The sequence below is a fragment of the Microtus pennsylvanicus genome, chromosome 10 (genome assembly GCF_037038515.1).
Source record: "Microtus pennsylvanicus isolate mMicPen1 chromosome 10, mMicPen1.hap1, whole genome shotgun sequence".
NCBI lineage: Eukaryota > Metazoa > Chordata > Mammalia > Rodentia > Cricetidae > Microtus > Microtus pennsylvanicus.
In genome coordinates, this window is record NC_134588.1 from 13742187 (window position 1) to 13755147 (window position 12961).

Here is a 12961-nt window from a genome sequence, read left to right on the forward strand (position 1 = left end):
CAGTTCCTGCTTTATTTTGTTTTTGAGACAGATTCTCATACAGCCCAGGCTGGCCTTAAACTCACTGTGTAGCCAAGGATGGCCTTGACCTTCTGATCTAGCCTCCAACTCCTAAGTGCTGGGGTTAAAAGCACACACCATCACACTCAGGGTATGTGCTACGTGTAAGCATGCACCATCACACTCAGGGTATGTGCTACTGGGGACGGAACCCAGGGCCTGTGCAAGCATGCACCATCACTCTCAGTGCATGTTATACTGGGGGCGGAAGCCAGGGCTTGTGCAAGCACGCGCCATCACACTCAGGGTATGCACTACTGGGGACGGAAGCCAGGGCCTTGTGCATGCTAGGCAAGTACTCTATCAGCTGAGCTATTTTTCCCACTATGCCTGGCAAACTCTTAGAAGAAAACAAAGTAGGAGGGATGGTTAAATCACTGTGACCACAGGTTAGGTAGCCATTTCTAAGACACAACAGCTAAAATTTGGATTTCACTAAATTAAGCTTTTGTGCTTCAAAGGATATGATCCAGAAAATGAAGACAACACAGAGAATTGGAAAAATATTTGCAAACTGTATCTGATAATGACCTAAAACTTAGCTACAAAAGAATTTTTGTAACCAAGCAGCAAAATGACAAGTACTGTTTCCCAAAGAAGATGTACAGATAGGGACCGGGGACATGTCTCGATGTACACAGGTGCTTGCTGCCAACCCTGATGCCAGGTTCACCGTCTCTGGGACCCACACGGTGGAAGGAGAAAACAGATTCTGGCAAGCTGTTCTCTGACTTCTAGGCATATCTCATCCCCCGCCCCTACTACATAAACAAATGTTATTAAAATGCTTTAAATGTGCAAACAGCTAGTCTGATATCATCTGTTATCGGAAACACCAGCTGAAGCCGTAGGAAGTGCTGGGGTCAGGGCCCGCTTGTGGCTGGGCCCAAGCGGCTCTGCAGTGGGAGGAGGCTCACCGTGCACTTGTGCGGCTTCTCACCCGTGTGCCTGCGCATGTGGACAACCAGCATATACTGGGCCTTGAAGGGCTTCTGCTCTCTCGTGCAGGCCTGCCAGCGGCACACGAACTCCTTCTTCTCCCCATGAATGTGCTCGTTGTTGATGTGCTGTACGGAGGTGAGACAAGTGGTGGTGGTGAGTTCAAGGGTCACCTCCCTGGGCACAAGCGCTCTTCCCACAATCACTCCTGCCCTCAATGGACCATCATCCCATCCCAAAGCCTCTACCGAGGACACACAGACGCCTCAGTAAGGATCACTACGTGTATGTGCACACTCGTGTGTGTGTGTGTGTTTGTTTGTGTGTGTGTAGGCTCTGTCTGTCTGCCCCCATGCCTTTGATCTGTGTCCTATCTGCCAGAGGTACACAGCTCTACTCCACCAAGGGCAAGGAGCCAAGAGACCATAGACTGCACTTTCCGAAACCGTGAGCCAAAGCAGCTCCTCTGTGTCCTAAACTGGCTGTCAGGCAGCTGGCTGCTACAACTCCAAGGTAAGTAACTCACCACTCATTCCCCTGACTTCCCCAAGTCACAGAAGAATACAAGGAAATAAAAGGAACGTGGCAGGGAGAGGAGGTTGGAAGAAGCTTCTCACTGTCTAATCCTGGGAATTCCAGCACCATTAGCATTTGCTGTGAAGGTTGTTGATGGGGAGATAATACTTTCAAATTAAATGTTCAAATAGTGACAAACCGCATTTAGCCTTGAGCATAGATGGCCTTGAATATGGCCTTGTTCTTCTAGGTATTTTCTGGGAACATCAGTGAGTCTGAAAATACATCACTTCCTATGCAGAGCTGTGAACCAGGGAGGTGGTCTGTCAGCTGGAAGTCTGTCAGTGAACAACAGGAGCAGGATCCACCCACGAGCTCACTGAGGTCACACAGCTGCCACGAGAGTTCATGCTAATTGACAGCTTGGCAGATCTAGAATCACCTGAGAGAGGAACCCCTGGGCGGGCCTATGGCACCAGGTGACTCTATGAGGCAGGAAGCCCCGCCCACTGGTTAGGGGGTCCCTTGACTGGGATCCTGGACTGGATAAACGGTGCGAGGGCAGGAAGCAGCAGCCCGCCCTCCTTCCTGTTTCCTTGTGGTGAATGCGGTGGATGCGCTGTGACCACCTAGACTTTCCCGCCAGGAGGGACAGCGCCCTGGACTGCGAGAGAAAACAAACCTTTCCCTCACGTTGCTTTTGCCTGGGTATTGTATCACAGCAGCAGAAAGCAGTCCTTTGAGAAAGTCACCTAAACTGTAGCAAGGCTATCATCTTAAGGACACTAATGTGTGGCTCTCCCCAGAGAAGCCCACACCCATATGTGGGCGTGTCTCCCTCCTTCCCCTTAGCCCCTCTCTTCCTATTAACCCCCATGCTTACATTTATGCTAAACTATCTTAACAAACTGCAATTCGGAGGCTGGTGAGAAAGCTCCATGGGTCTCTGTCTGCTTCCAAAACCAACAAACCAGAGTTTGCTCCCCAGGCCCCATGTGGTAGAAGGAGAAAACCGACTCTCGCAAGTTGTCCTCTGACCCCCACAAGCGTGCTAGGGTACATGAAGAAGCATAGACTAAATAAACAAATGTGTGTTAAAACAAACAACTCCATCTCTGCTATTTACTGACTTAGCCTGAGAGTCTCGGTAGTCTTCGGTCTGAGCTGATGTTTCTGCAGTTAGCAGCAGGGGCTGCGTCTCCCACCCCCACTCATCATCGGAGACCCTTCCCATTGCCCATTCCATCCAGTGTGTAGAGGTCACTGTGCGACCCCTTCAGATAACCCCCATCTGGTACACCTCTCTGTTCCATCTGTGTTTCCCAATTAGCTATCAAGGGCTAGTTCCTGGGGAGGGAGCTCAATGGTAAGATGCTTGTTCAGCCTGTGTGAGACCCTGGGCCCAAACCTCACCCCAAATACTTGTGTGTGTGTCCGTATGTGTGAGGATGCGCATGGAGGCAGAGGCCAGCACAGCCTGTCTCCCCCTGACGTTTTTGAGACAGGGTCTCTCACTGAACCTGGGTTTACTAATTCAGCAAGGCCAGCTGGTCAGTGAGCTTCAGGGGTCTTTGTCCCTCCATCTCCCCAGTGCCGGAACTATAGACCAAGCACCACCACACTTGGCCTTTTATGTGGGTGCTGGGGATCAGCACACAGGGCTTGAGGTTTGCATGACAAGCACCTGTCAGACTGAACTATCTCTCTGGCTCCTTCCCTGATGGAGTTAGCTGATGAGTAAAGGCTGCCCACATACCCCAGGCGAGGCTCAGGACCTGGCCTATGGGGACACAGTGATTATGGTGACATTCTTGAGGTATGAGCAGCAGGTGCTGGCTAAATGTGCGGTGTGGCAGACATACTGATACTCCTGCTTCAGAGATGTGCACAGGAGGGGGAAATGAAGCTTCCTCAGCTCTGCCTGAGAGGGACCCTTAGCTGTGGGCTCAAGGCAAGGTGCCAGGCTGACCCTGGGTCTAAACAGCTTAGATGAAGGCAGGTCCGCCAAGGACGCAGCAATGCCACTGCCTGACTTCTCTGTATTTTACAGGGTACTCCGAGGAAATGTAAACTCATGTTGCAGTCTCTCCCAGACAAAGACATTTACAACCCACACAGCTGTCCAGGAACCGAGTGGCAGAACCTTGTCCTAGAAGATGAAAAGCCACTGGCCCGGTGCCCCTCCAGCATGCCCGACCTTGGGAGTAAGGAAAAGAGCAGCCCTCTGAACTTCCAGAAAACCCTTCTCCTCCAGCTCCCATTTCCATTCATAAAGCCTTTCAAATGAGAAAAATGCTTCCTGACTACGCCTTTCATTTTTTTCTTATTGGTTTACTTAGCGAGAAATTGTTAATAATGGACGGGGCTCTGGCTTGCCATCCGTCTTCCCAGAGCACAGAGAGGCAGCACCAGGCACAGCAGATCCTCTCTGGAGAGCAGAGAGCTCTTTCCAGGACCAGGTAGACACGATTCCCTCGGGCCACAGAGATAGCTCTGGAACGCCCTTCTGGGTCAAGACAGGACTCTAGCTGAGGAATTCTGTCTGCTAGGTATTTCCCCCTGGGTTTCTGAGGCAGAGACTCTCAGTAGCCTAGAATTCAGGAGGAAGGCTAGGTTGGTTGGCCTGAGATTTCCAGGCATGCATCTCTCTTGGCCTTCTCATTGCTTGGAGTAAAATCATCTGACACCATGCCCAGTCCTTTTAAAAAGGGAACTAAAACCAGGCCTTCCAAGCACTCTGCCAGTGAGCTGTCTCCACAGCCACGGAGCACATCTTTTTATATTGTCACCTCTGGACTTCTGCTAGAGCCCAGTTCCAGCCCACGCACTATCCACTCTTTAGCCTAAGGGCTTGAACCTGCAACACACAGCTCTGATAATCATTTCCTCCCTGGTTTACTGCAGAGAGGTCGACAATATGGATTCAAGTTCTAGAATGAACTTCCTGGGCATGTGGACTGCAGCTCAGAGCACTCAGTCTTGCTACCCTGCACCCGAGCTGGGGAAGGCGCCTCTTCAGTATTTCATGCATGTGTTTGGGGCGAGGTGAGGACGCCCTAAGGCACCCGGTCATGATACCACCCATGTGCAGAGGATGGGGATCCCCCTTTGCAGCACAGGCCGTGAAAGGCTCCAGATCCTCCAGCCCTCCGCAGCGGCTGAGGTCAGAGGCTTACATGCACCAGCTGTTCCTGGGTGTCATATTCCTTGGTGCAGTCTGCCCAGTGGCAGTTGGTCTCGTAGATGACCACCTCGGCCTCCTGTTTGCAGTCATCCCTGTCCAGGTCTTCCTTGAGATCGGCCAGCTGCTCCTGGGAGAAGGGAAGACCCACATCCACATGAGTCATGCCTGGGGACCCAGTCCTGAGGGTAGCATGAGATTAACCTCAGGAGTTCATACTAAGGAATCTTCGTTGGCACATGTAAGGACACACATTCATATACAATATATGTACTCATGTTATACGCATGCACATATACAGCACACACATGTGGACACACATGACATATACATACAGAGTCACACTCATTCCCACTTTCCTCAGCTCAACCTTAGGAAACCATGGTCGCAGGCGAGAGTCCTGGGCCCTTCCTGTTCTGTCATGAAGCTGTTCTGACCAGGGCATCCTCCCCTCCTGATCTGTATGTAAGTAGGAGAAAGGAAGACCCTGACTTCTGCCTCTGTGGTTCAGTTTCCACTATGGGTAGCTGAGGCGAGCCCTATAGCCGCTGGAGCGGGAAAAGTGTGTGGGGGTCCTGCCTGGACAAACAGGAAACCCCAAGTCCTCGGCCTTCCAAATCACCTTTTCACACTGTTTCCTCTTCCTCAAGTGCACGTGGGCACTCAGCTGCCATCAGCACAGGGCCACTGTCTGTCAGATTCACTGCAGAGAGGATGCAGACCCCACAGACTGTGTTGTCGGGCGTGTTTCCCTGCCACAGCTCACAGCCAGGGAAACTGAGGCTCAGAGCGATGGACTCTCCTCTCCACAGCAAATCCTAGTGTGTAGTAGCCTACACCTGGACCTGCGTCCCCTCTGGTCAGCTTTAACTGTCAATCTGACACAGCCTGAGTCGCCTGAGGAGGGAGCCTCAAATGAGGAGTGCCTAGGTCAGATTTGTCAGGGATTGTCTTGTTAACTGATATAACAGGACCTGTGGGCAGCACCATAGCTAAGGCCCACAGTTCTCAGGTGCATAAGAAAGCTAGCTGAGCAGAAACTAGCAACAACACTCCATAACTTCTGCTTCAGCTTCCTGCCCTGGCTTCCCTCGGGGACGGACCTGCCCCCGAGGTGTAGGCTATTACGCCTACTTTTCTCTCATACTTGAGTTTGGTCAGAATGTTTTTTTACAGTGATACCATGGAAATGCAATACTCTTTTGACCACAGTAGCGCTATGAGGCCATTTCAAAGATCGGGTCACAGGGGACTTCCCTGGAATGGTAGCAAGGGATAGGTGCAGGCGCCCCAGGCTGGCAGCAAGGTCCAGGGAGGGCTTGTGAAGTCTGTTGAGGACCATCCAGTGTTCAACGGAGCTGCCAAGCATTCTGGGAGCCAAACCAAGGCCAGGGGCAGTTATAAAGATTTGCTTTACTGTTCAACTTATTTTTAAAAACAGCAGGAATGTATCCTGTATTTCTGAAAGAGCTTCTGGGGTGTGGAGAAAGCTCAAGGACATTTGCCTAACACACAAGACCCCAGTTTAATTCCCTGTACTGCAAAACAAAGAAAACAAACTAAGGAAGAGCCTCCAGGGAAACAAGAAACTGCTGGCTAACAGGGACAAGCTCTTGCCAGGTTAAGAACTCTAGTGTCCATGGCACAGGTCACTTAGGGACACTGAGTTCATTTCAAAAGTTCAGGATTTCCCATGGTGGGCCACAGACACAGGCCTTCTCTGATTCTGCACCGGGGCCACACTTCTTCCACAAGGGCTCCCTGATTCACCACCAGGGACCCTCCCAACAAATGTCCTGCTCTGCAGGGGACAAAGCCGCCACACGTTGACAAGCAAGCTCACTAGCTCCATAGAGATCTGAACACCTCCCTTCTGGGTGGGTATTCAGCAGCCAGGGGCTCTCGAGATGAGCCTGTGGAGGTAAGAAGGTCTCCTAAGGCAGCGCATAGAACGTCTGGAAACATCTTCTCATACACTCCAGGCTCTGCTCAGTTTAGACTGCCCTAAGGGGACCGGGGACCAGCAGGCCCAGCGGTGGGCTGCTCCAAGACCAAAGCAGGAGCTCTCCCAGTCTACAATTTAAGTAAGGGCTTAAACAGAGAGTAAAGTTACTTCTGTCTTTTCTGCTGAAGGGAGGCAAGGCTTTGCAATAAACCACACATGGAGGCATGAAGCCTGTCTCCTTGTGAGGAAGAGCCCTCTGCAGTGACTTGAATGGACTCTCCCTGTGCCCCCATCTCTAAATTTATTTGAGACAGGGCTTCGTACAGCTCAAGGCTTGCCTTAAATTCCCAGTCCTCCTGCCTCCACCTCCAGAGCGCTGGGATCCCAGGAAGGTACCATCATGCCCAGTGCGCTTTTCCTGTTTTTCTCTGCATGCTATTGGTGTATAGGAAGGCTACAGATGTCTGCATGTTCATTTTGTATCCTACTACTCTGCAGCAGTGTTTATCAACTCTGAGGGTTTCCAGGGGAGTCTTCAGGGCCTCATGCATGTATAGGGTCACGTCATCTGCAAATGAGGATGCACTGGCTCTTCCCTTCCTAGTTGTATCCCATTTCCGCCCCCCTCCCTCTCATCCTATTGTGCTAGCTGCAACTCGAAGCACTACGCTGACAAGAGGGGAAAGTGGACACACTTGTCTCCCCGATTTTAGCTTCCCCCAACTTAGTATCATGTTGGATGGATGCACCAATGTAATCACAGTAAGGAAATTAATGAATCAATCTCAGAGGGACAAATACTGCGTTCTTTCTCTTGCTTGTGAGTCCTTGCCTGTAGAGATACATAAAATCCTATCTGTACGGAGGGCATGAGGTAGAAACAAAGCTGTCAGCAGAACAAGGGGATGCTAGTGAGAGTACAGGGAACTGAGAATAGGGAGAATATGCACTTCCATGAAATTGGCCTTATGTGACTTTGCATAATAATAATTTTGTGTGTGTGTGTGTGTGTGTGTGTGTGTGTGTATGCATGCCCAGAGAGACACTGAGTGTAGTCCTTATTCCTATCTGTGTAGACTCTGGTTAAGGGTCTCATCATCATGAACTGGAGTGAGTATGTGTGTGTGTATATCTGTTCAGGTATGCTGTTGTGCATGAACTGAAGGCCAGAGGACAGCCTTGGCTGTCATAACTCAGTCACTGCCCACCTGTCTTACTGACACAGGGTCTTCCTGAACTCGGAGCTTGCTGATGCAGCTACGGTCTGACCAGCAAGCCCCAGGAACTCATCTGTCTCTGCCTCCTCAGCACTGAGATTGATTACAGGTACATGTTATCATGTCCAGATTTTAACATGGATGCTGGGGATTCGAACTTAGGTCCTCATGCTTGTGTGGCAAGCACTTTACTGACAGGATCATCTTCCCAGTCACTCGCAAAACAGGTTTGGCTTGTTTGTTTGTTTTGGGATTTTTGTTTGTTTTTAAGGGCTCTGGGTGCAGGGCAGGAAAAAGACCTCTGGGTGGCCTTCCTAGAGTGTAGGGCAGTAATAAGGATCCATCCACGGATGTGGAGTGAGACTCCAAGGTGCTTGGCAAGCACCCATCCTTGGTCCCCTCCCTGTCCTCAACATTCCTGCATGTTTATCTTCCCTGAATGTGTGCTGTCCTCATCAATTTATGCACACACCCCCTCCCCATGACGGCCAGCCTCTTGGAAACTATGCATCATGTTCAGACTGGCGCTCATGTCAGTGAAGGGAGAAGAATTTGTCACCAACCCCTCTGTTTGCCTGACAATAAGAGGACCCAATATTTCATGAAAATTAAGTGTCTGGAGCATGCCTGATAGTTTACAGGCCCGATAAAGGATGGGCCAGCAGACTCTGGGAGCCAGGGACTGGAGGCCCGGAGCATTCTTGGTGACTGGGAACACAGATGGAGTAGGCCGCTGTGGGGGCTTGGAGCTGAGGCTTAGGGTCACATGGCGGACTCCTGCTCCAAGAGCAGCATTGGCCTACGTGTCTTCCTAGGGAACGCAGCAAGCAGCAAGGCTTCCGGAGGGCTCTGCACAGAGGCCGGGCTCCACTCATGCTGGTCCCAGGCCACAGCTGTTCCATCTGTACTCTTCCCCACCAGGAATTATCCTTCCTCCTACCTGATGTGACCCAGCAGTTAGCATCCAGGTGTCTGCGAGTCCCCTTACCGGGAGTAGAGGAGGTACAGCAGGGGGCTCCAGAAGAGGGGGCAGCCTGAAGGACCAGAGCCAGGGGGCTCCAGGAGAGGGGGGAGCCTGAAGGACCAGAGCCAGAGGGCTCCAGGAGAGGGGGCAGCCTGAAGGACCAGAGCCAGAGGGCTCCAGGAGAGGGGGGAGCCTGAAGGACCAGAGCCAGGGGGCTCCAGGAGAGGGGGCAGCCTGAAGGACCAGAGCCAGAGGGCTCCAGGAGAGGGGGCAGCCTGAAGGACCAGAGCCAGGGGGCTCCAGAAGAGGGGGCAGCCTGAAGGACCAGAGCCAGAGGGCTCCAGGAGACGAGGCAGCCTGAAGGACCAGAGCCAGGGGGCTCCAGGAGAGGGGGGAGCCTGAAGGACCAGAGCCAGGGGGCTCCAGGAGAGGGGGCAGCCTGAAGGACCAGAGCCACTCAGGGTACTTGAGCAGTTCAGTCCCTTGGCTGAGGCCGTGAGCATGTGGCGATAATTGTAGCCTGAAGCAGGGTGGAAGGGAAGGAGATGTGCGTGTTCATTCATAAATTTGGCCATAAATGTAGCACATGCAGAACATTCATTTACTCATTAATATTTGATAAAAATGATATACATGCAGGGTGCTGAGTAAGAGAGTCATGGCTCTATGAGCTCACCTACACTCTTTCTACGTAATGCAGATGGCCATCCATCCACTTGCCCATTCTATCCATCCATCCATCCATACACCCACCCACCCACCCACCCACCCACCCACCAATCTATCCATCCATTCATCCATCCATCCACCAACCCGCCCGCCTGTCCGTCCGTCCGTCCATCCGTCCACCCACCCACCCACCCACCTACCTTTCTGCTCCTCCCCCTTCTCCCATCCATTCACCACTAGTGCCCAACATCAGCCAAACCAGGAGACCCAACCTGGTCCCAGCCCAAGGACAGCGGCAGTGGGCAGCAGGCTACCTGCGTCAGTCCTAGTGGGGAGGCTGGCCGCAGGCCTTCGGCCTCAGTCTTGACCTTGCTGCGCTTATGAACGGTGATGGGATTCACGGTGCTACTCACGGCTGACTCGCTGCTCTGCTTGCTCTGAGGGAGGAGGCAGAGGACAGAGTGTCATGTAGGCACAAGGCAGAGGACCCCGAATTCTATCAGAGCTGTGGCTCTAGAGTTTGCCCACACAGATCATCTAGGATAACCCTGTATTTGAATGTATGTGTATACATATGTGTGCAGTAGATGCTATGTGTGGGTTCACACAATGTATACCTGTGTTCATGAGCACGCACGTATGTGGACATCAGCGGTTATTCTCACGTGTGTCCCTTAGTCCCAACCCACATTGTCTTTTTGAGGGTCTCTCACTGGGATCCGGGACTCCCCAATTAGGCTAGATTAGCTAGCCAGTAAGCTCCAGAGACCACCTCCCAAGAACTAGCATTACAAAGTGTCTGGCTTTTTATTTTTAAATTTATTTTTTATTTTTCAAGACAGGGCTTCCCTGTGTAGCCCTGGCTGCCCTGGAACTCACTCTGTAGACCAGGATGGCTTTAACTCAGAGATTCACCTGGCTCTGCCTCCCGAGTGCTGAGATTAAAGGTGTGCGCCATCACTGCCGGTCAATGCCTGGCTTTTCAAATGTGTGATCATGCTTGCAAAGAAAACTCTTCACCCACTGAGATGTCTCCTTAGTTTCCCCACCCTTCTGTATTTTGAAGCATCAGGAACAGTCTCTCGGACTGGTCCTCCAACCAGAGCCAGCTGAAGCAGGGAGCCCAGACACCTTGTTTTACACGAGGCATGTATGTCCCTATGTAGCACCGAACCCTGTACATTGAAGGGTTTCTCCAGCCTTTCAAGCTTATTGGACAGAGGACAGACTGAGGGACTGGGAGCTTACCCTGTGTCCAGTTCAGGGCTTCTGGCCCAGTTTAAGGCTCTTCCCATCATGTGGCCTCTGTCCTCAAAGCAACCGACCAGTCAGGCTAAAGTGCAGTGATCCCCGCCAGCTCCGAGCATGGCAGCCCTCAGGGGCTGCGTGAGCAGCAATGGCCCACCTCCGGTTCTCGCACCCACCTACCTGGCTGGCATCATTCAGACCATTGCTGCTATTGCTGCTGAGCTGGGTAGGCATGGTGCTGATGGAGGTGAGCGCCATGGACTGCTGGGCCAGGAAGGTGGGTGAGGGCTGGATCAGGGGCGGTGTATGTCCAAAGGCTGAGCCCAGGCCCCGCTGCTGGCTCAGGATCTGCTGGTAGGCCACAGGGTTGATGGGGTGGGGAAAGGTGAAGGCTGGGCTGCAATGGAGAACAGAGGAGAATGGGGGACCATGTGTGTGCACTGCTGAACCAAAACATCTGGGCAGAGAGGACCAAACCTGAGGCTCAAGATGGCACAATGTTAATCACACCACGGCCATGGATTGCCCTAACTCAGCCTTGCTGCCCACACCTAGCTCCTTGATTGCAACCTTGACCCCACGTGGGCTGGCTCCCTGCAGGTTCCAGGTTCTATCTCAGCCCCACACCTGACTGTGTCTGTGCTGACACCTGAGATGCATCCCTGAAGCACTGTTGCCTGTTGGGACCTCACTTGGCCTTGGACCACTGCGTTCTCTCGTTGTACTGAGCCCTGCAGCTCACTCCATCCCCCACCTCCTTGAGCTTCTGCTGCACTTACGAGTTGTCATACACTTGCCCATGAGCCACTTTTTCCTGGCAAGAGATGAGAGGTGCTGGTGGCTTCTGAGGCTATGCCACCAGAGACATATGGTTTCCTCCTTGTTCCCTGTAGCATCTCTGCAGTGTGAGCTGCTGCTATGAGGAGGCCCCCTGCAGAGGCTCCTGTCCCAGTACTGAGGACATGTTCATGGACACAGAGGTCCAGGACATCCCATAATCTACAAAGGGGCAAAGATGAAGCCTCAGCGTCTGAAGGGGAACTCAGAACCACGCCAGCCTCAAATTCATTCTCTCTCTTTCTCTTAGATTTTTTTTTAATTATTTATATGACTGTGGCTATGTATGTGTAGGTAACCACACAGGCGAGAAGTGGGCATTGGATCCCCTGGAGCTAACGTTACCAGTGGTTGTGAGTTGCTCAATGTGGGTTCTGGGAAGCAAATCCAGGTCCTCTGGAAGAGTAGCAAATGCTCTTAACAGCTGAGCCATCTCTCCAGCCCCATCAGCTTCAAATTCTTGCTCCTCGGTGTGGGCTTAGCATTTAAAATGTTCAGTATGAGAACAACTTTTCCCGCAGCAGATATTGTAGACAACTGTAAGTGCCTGTATCCAGCCCTCGCACAAGTGGGGGGTGGGAGGGACAGTGAGGGCCGGGACAGTGTGGTGCCAGGACAGTGGGGGCCGGGACAGTGTGGTGCCAGAACAGTGGGGCGGGCGGGACAGTGGGGGGCCAGGACAGTGGGGGCTGGAATAATGGGGGTTGGGACAGTGGGGCCCAGGACAGTGGGGGTTGGAATAGTGGGGGCCCAGGACAGTGGGGAACCAGGACAGTGGGGACAGGACAGTGGGGGACCAGGACAGTGGGGAACCAGGACAGTGGGGGACCAGGACAGTGGGGCACCAGGACAGTGGGGACAGGACAGTGGGGGACCAGGACAGTGGGGGACCAGGACAGTGGGAAACCAGGACAGTGGGGACAGGACAGTGGGGGACCAGGACAGTGGGGACAGGACAGTGGGGGACCAGGACAGTGGGGAACCAGGACAGTGGGGGTCCAGGTCAGTGGGAAACCAGGACAGTGGGGACAGGACAGTGGGGACAGGACAGTGGGGGACCAGGACAGTGGGGACAGGGCAGTGGGGGACCAGGACAGTGGGGACAGGAGAGTGGGGACAGGACAATGGGGAACCAGGACAGTGGGGGCCCAGGACAGTGGGGAACCAGGTCAGTGGGGACAGGACAGTGGGGGTCCAGGTCAGTGGGGACCAGGACAGTGGGGACAGGACAGTGGGGACAGGACAGTGGGGACAGGACAGTGGGGGCCCAGGACAGTGGAGACAGGACAGTAGGGACAGGACAATGGGGACAGGACAGTGGGGGACCAGGACAGTGGGGACAGGACAGTGGGACCAGGACAGTGGGGACAGGACAGTGGGACCAG

At 52.9% G+C, this 12961-nt stretch overlaps 1 protein-coding gene across 1 annotated transcript in view; it reads right to left on the reverse strand.

Annotated features, from left to right (window-relative positions):
- Gli2 (GLI family zinc finger 2) overlaps nucleotides 1-12961 on the reverse strand; it is a 284190-nt gene that overhangs the window by 13079 nt on the left and 258150 nt on the right. Inside the window, exons 7-10 of the mRNA XM_075987716.1 lie at nucleotides 10920-11136; nucleotides 9806-9928; nucleotides 4692-4826; nucleotides 978-1127 (exon numbers count right to left, since the gene is read on the reverse strand). Of these exons, the coding sequence (XP_075843831.1) occupies nucleotides 978-1127; nucleotides 4692-4826; nucleotides 9806-9928; nucleotides 10920-11136 (625 nt within the window). The remainder of the gene's footprint in view (nucleotides 1-977; nucleotides 1128-4691; nucleotides 4827-9805; nucleotides 9929-10919; nucleotides 11137-12961) is intronic.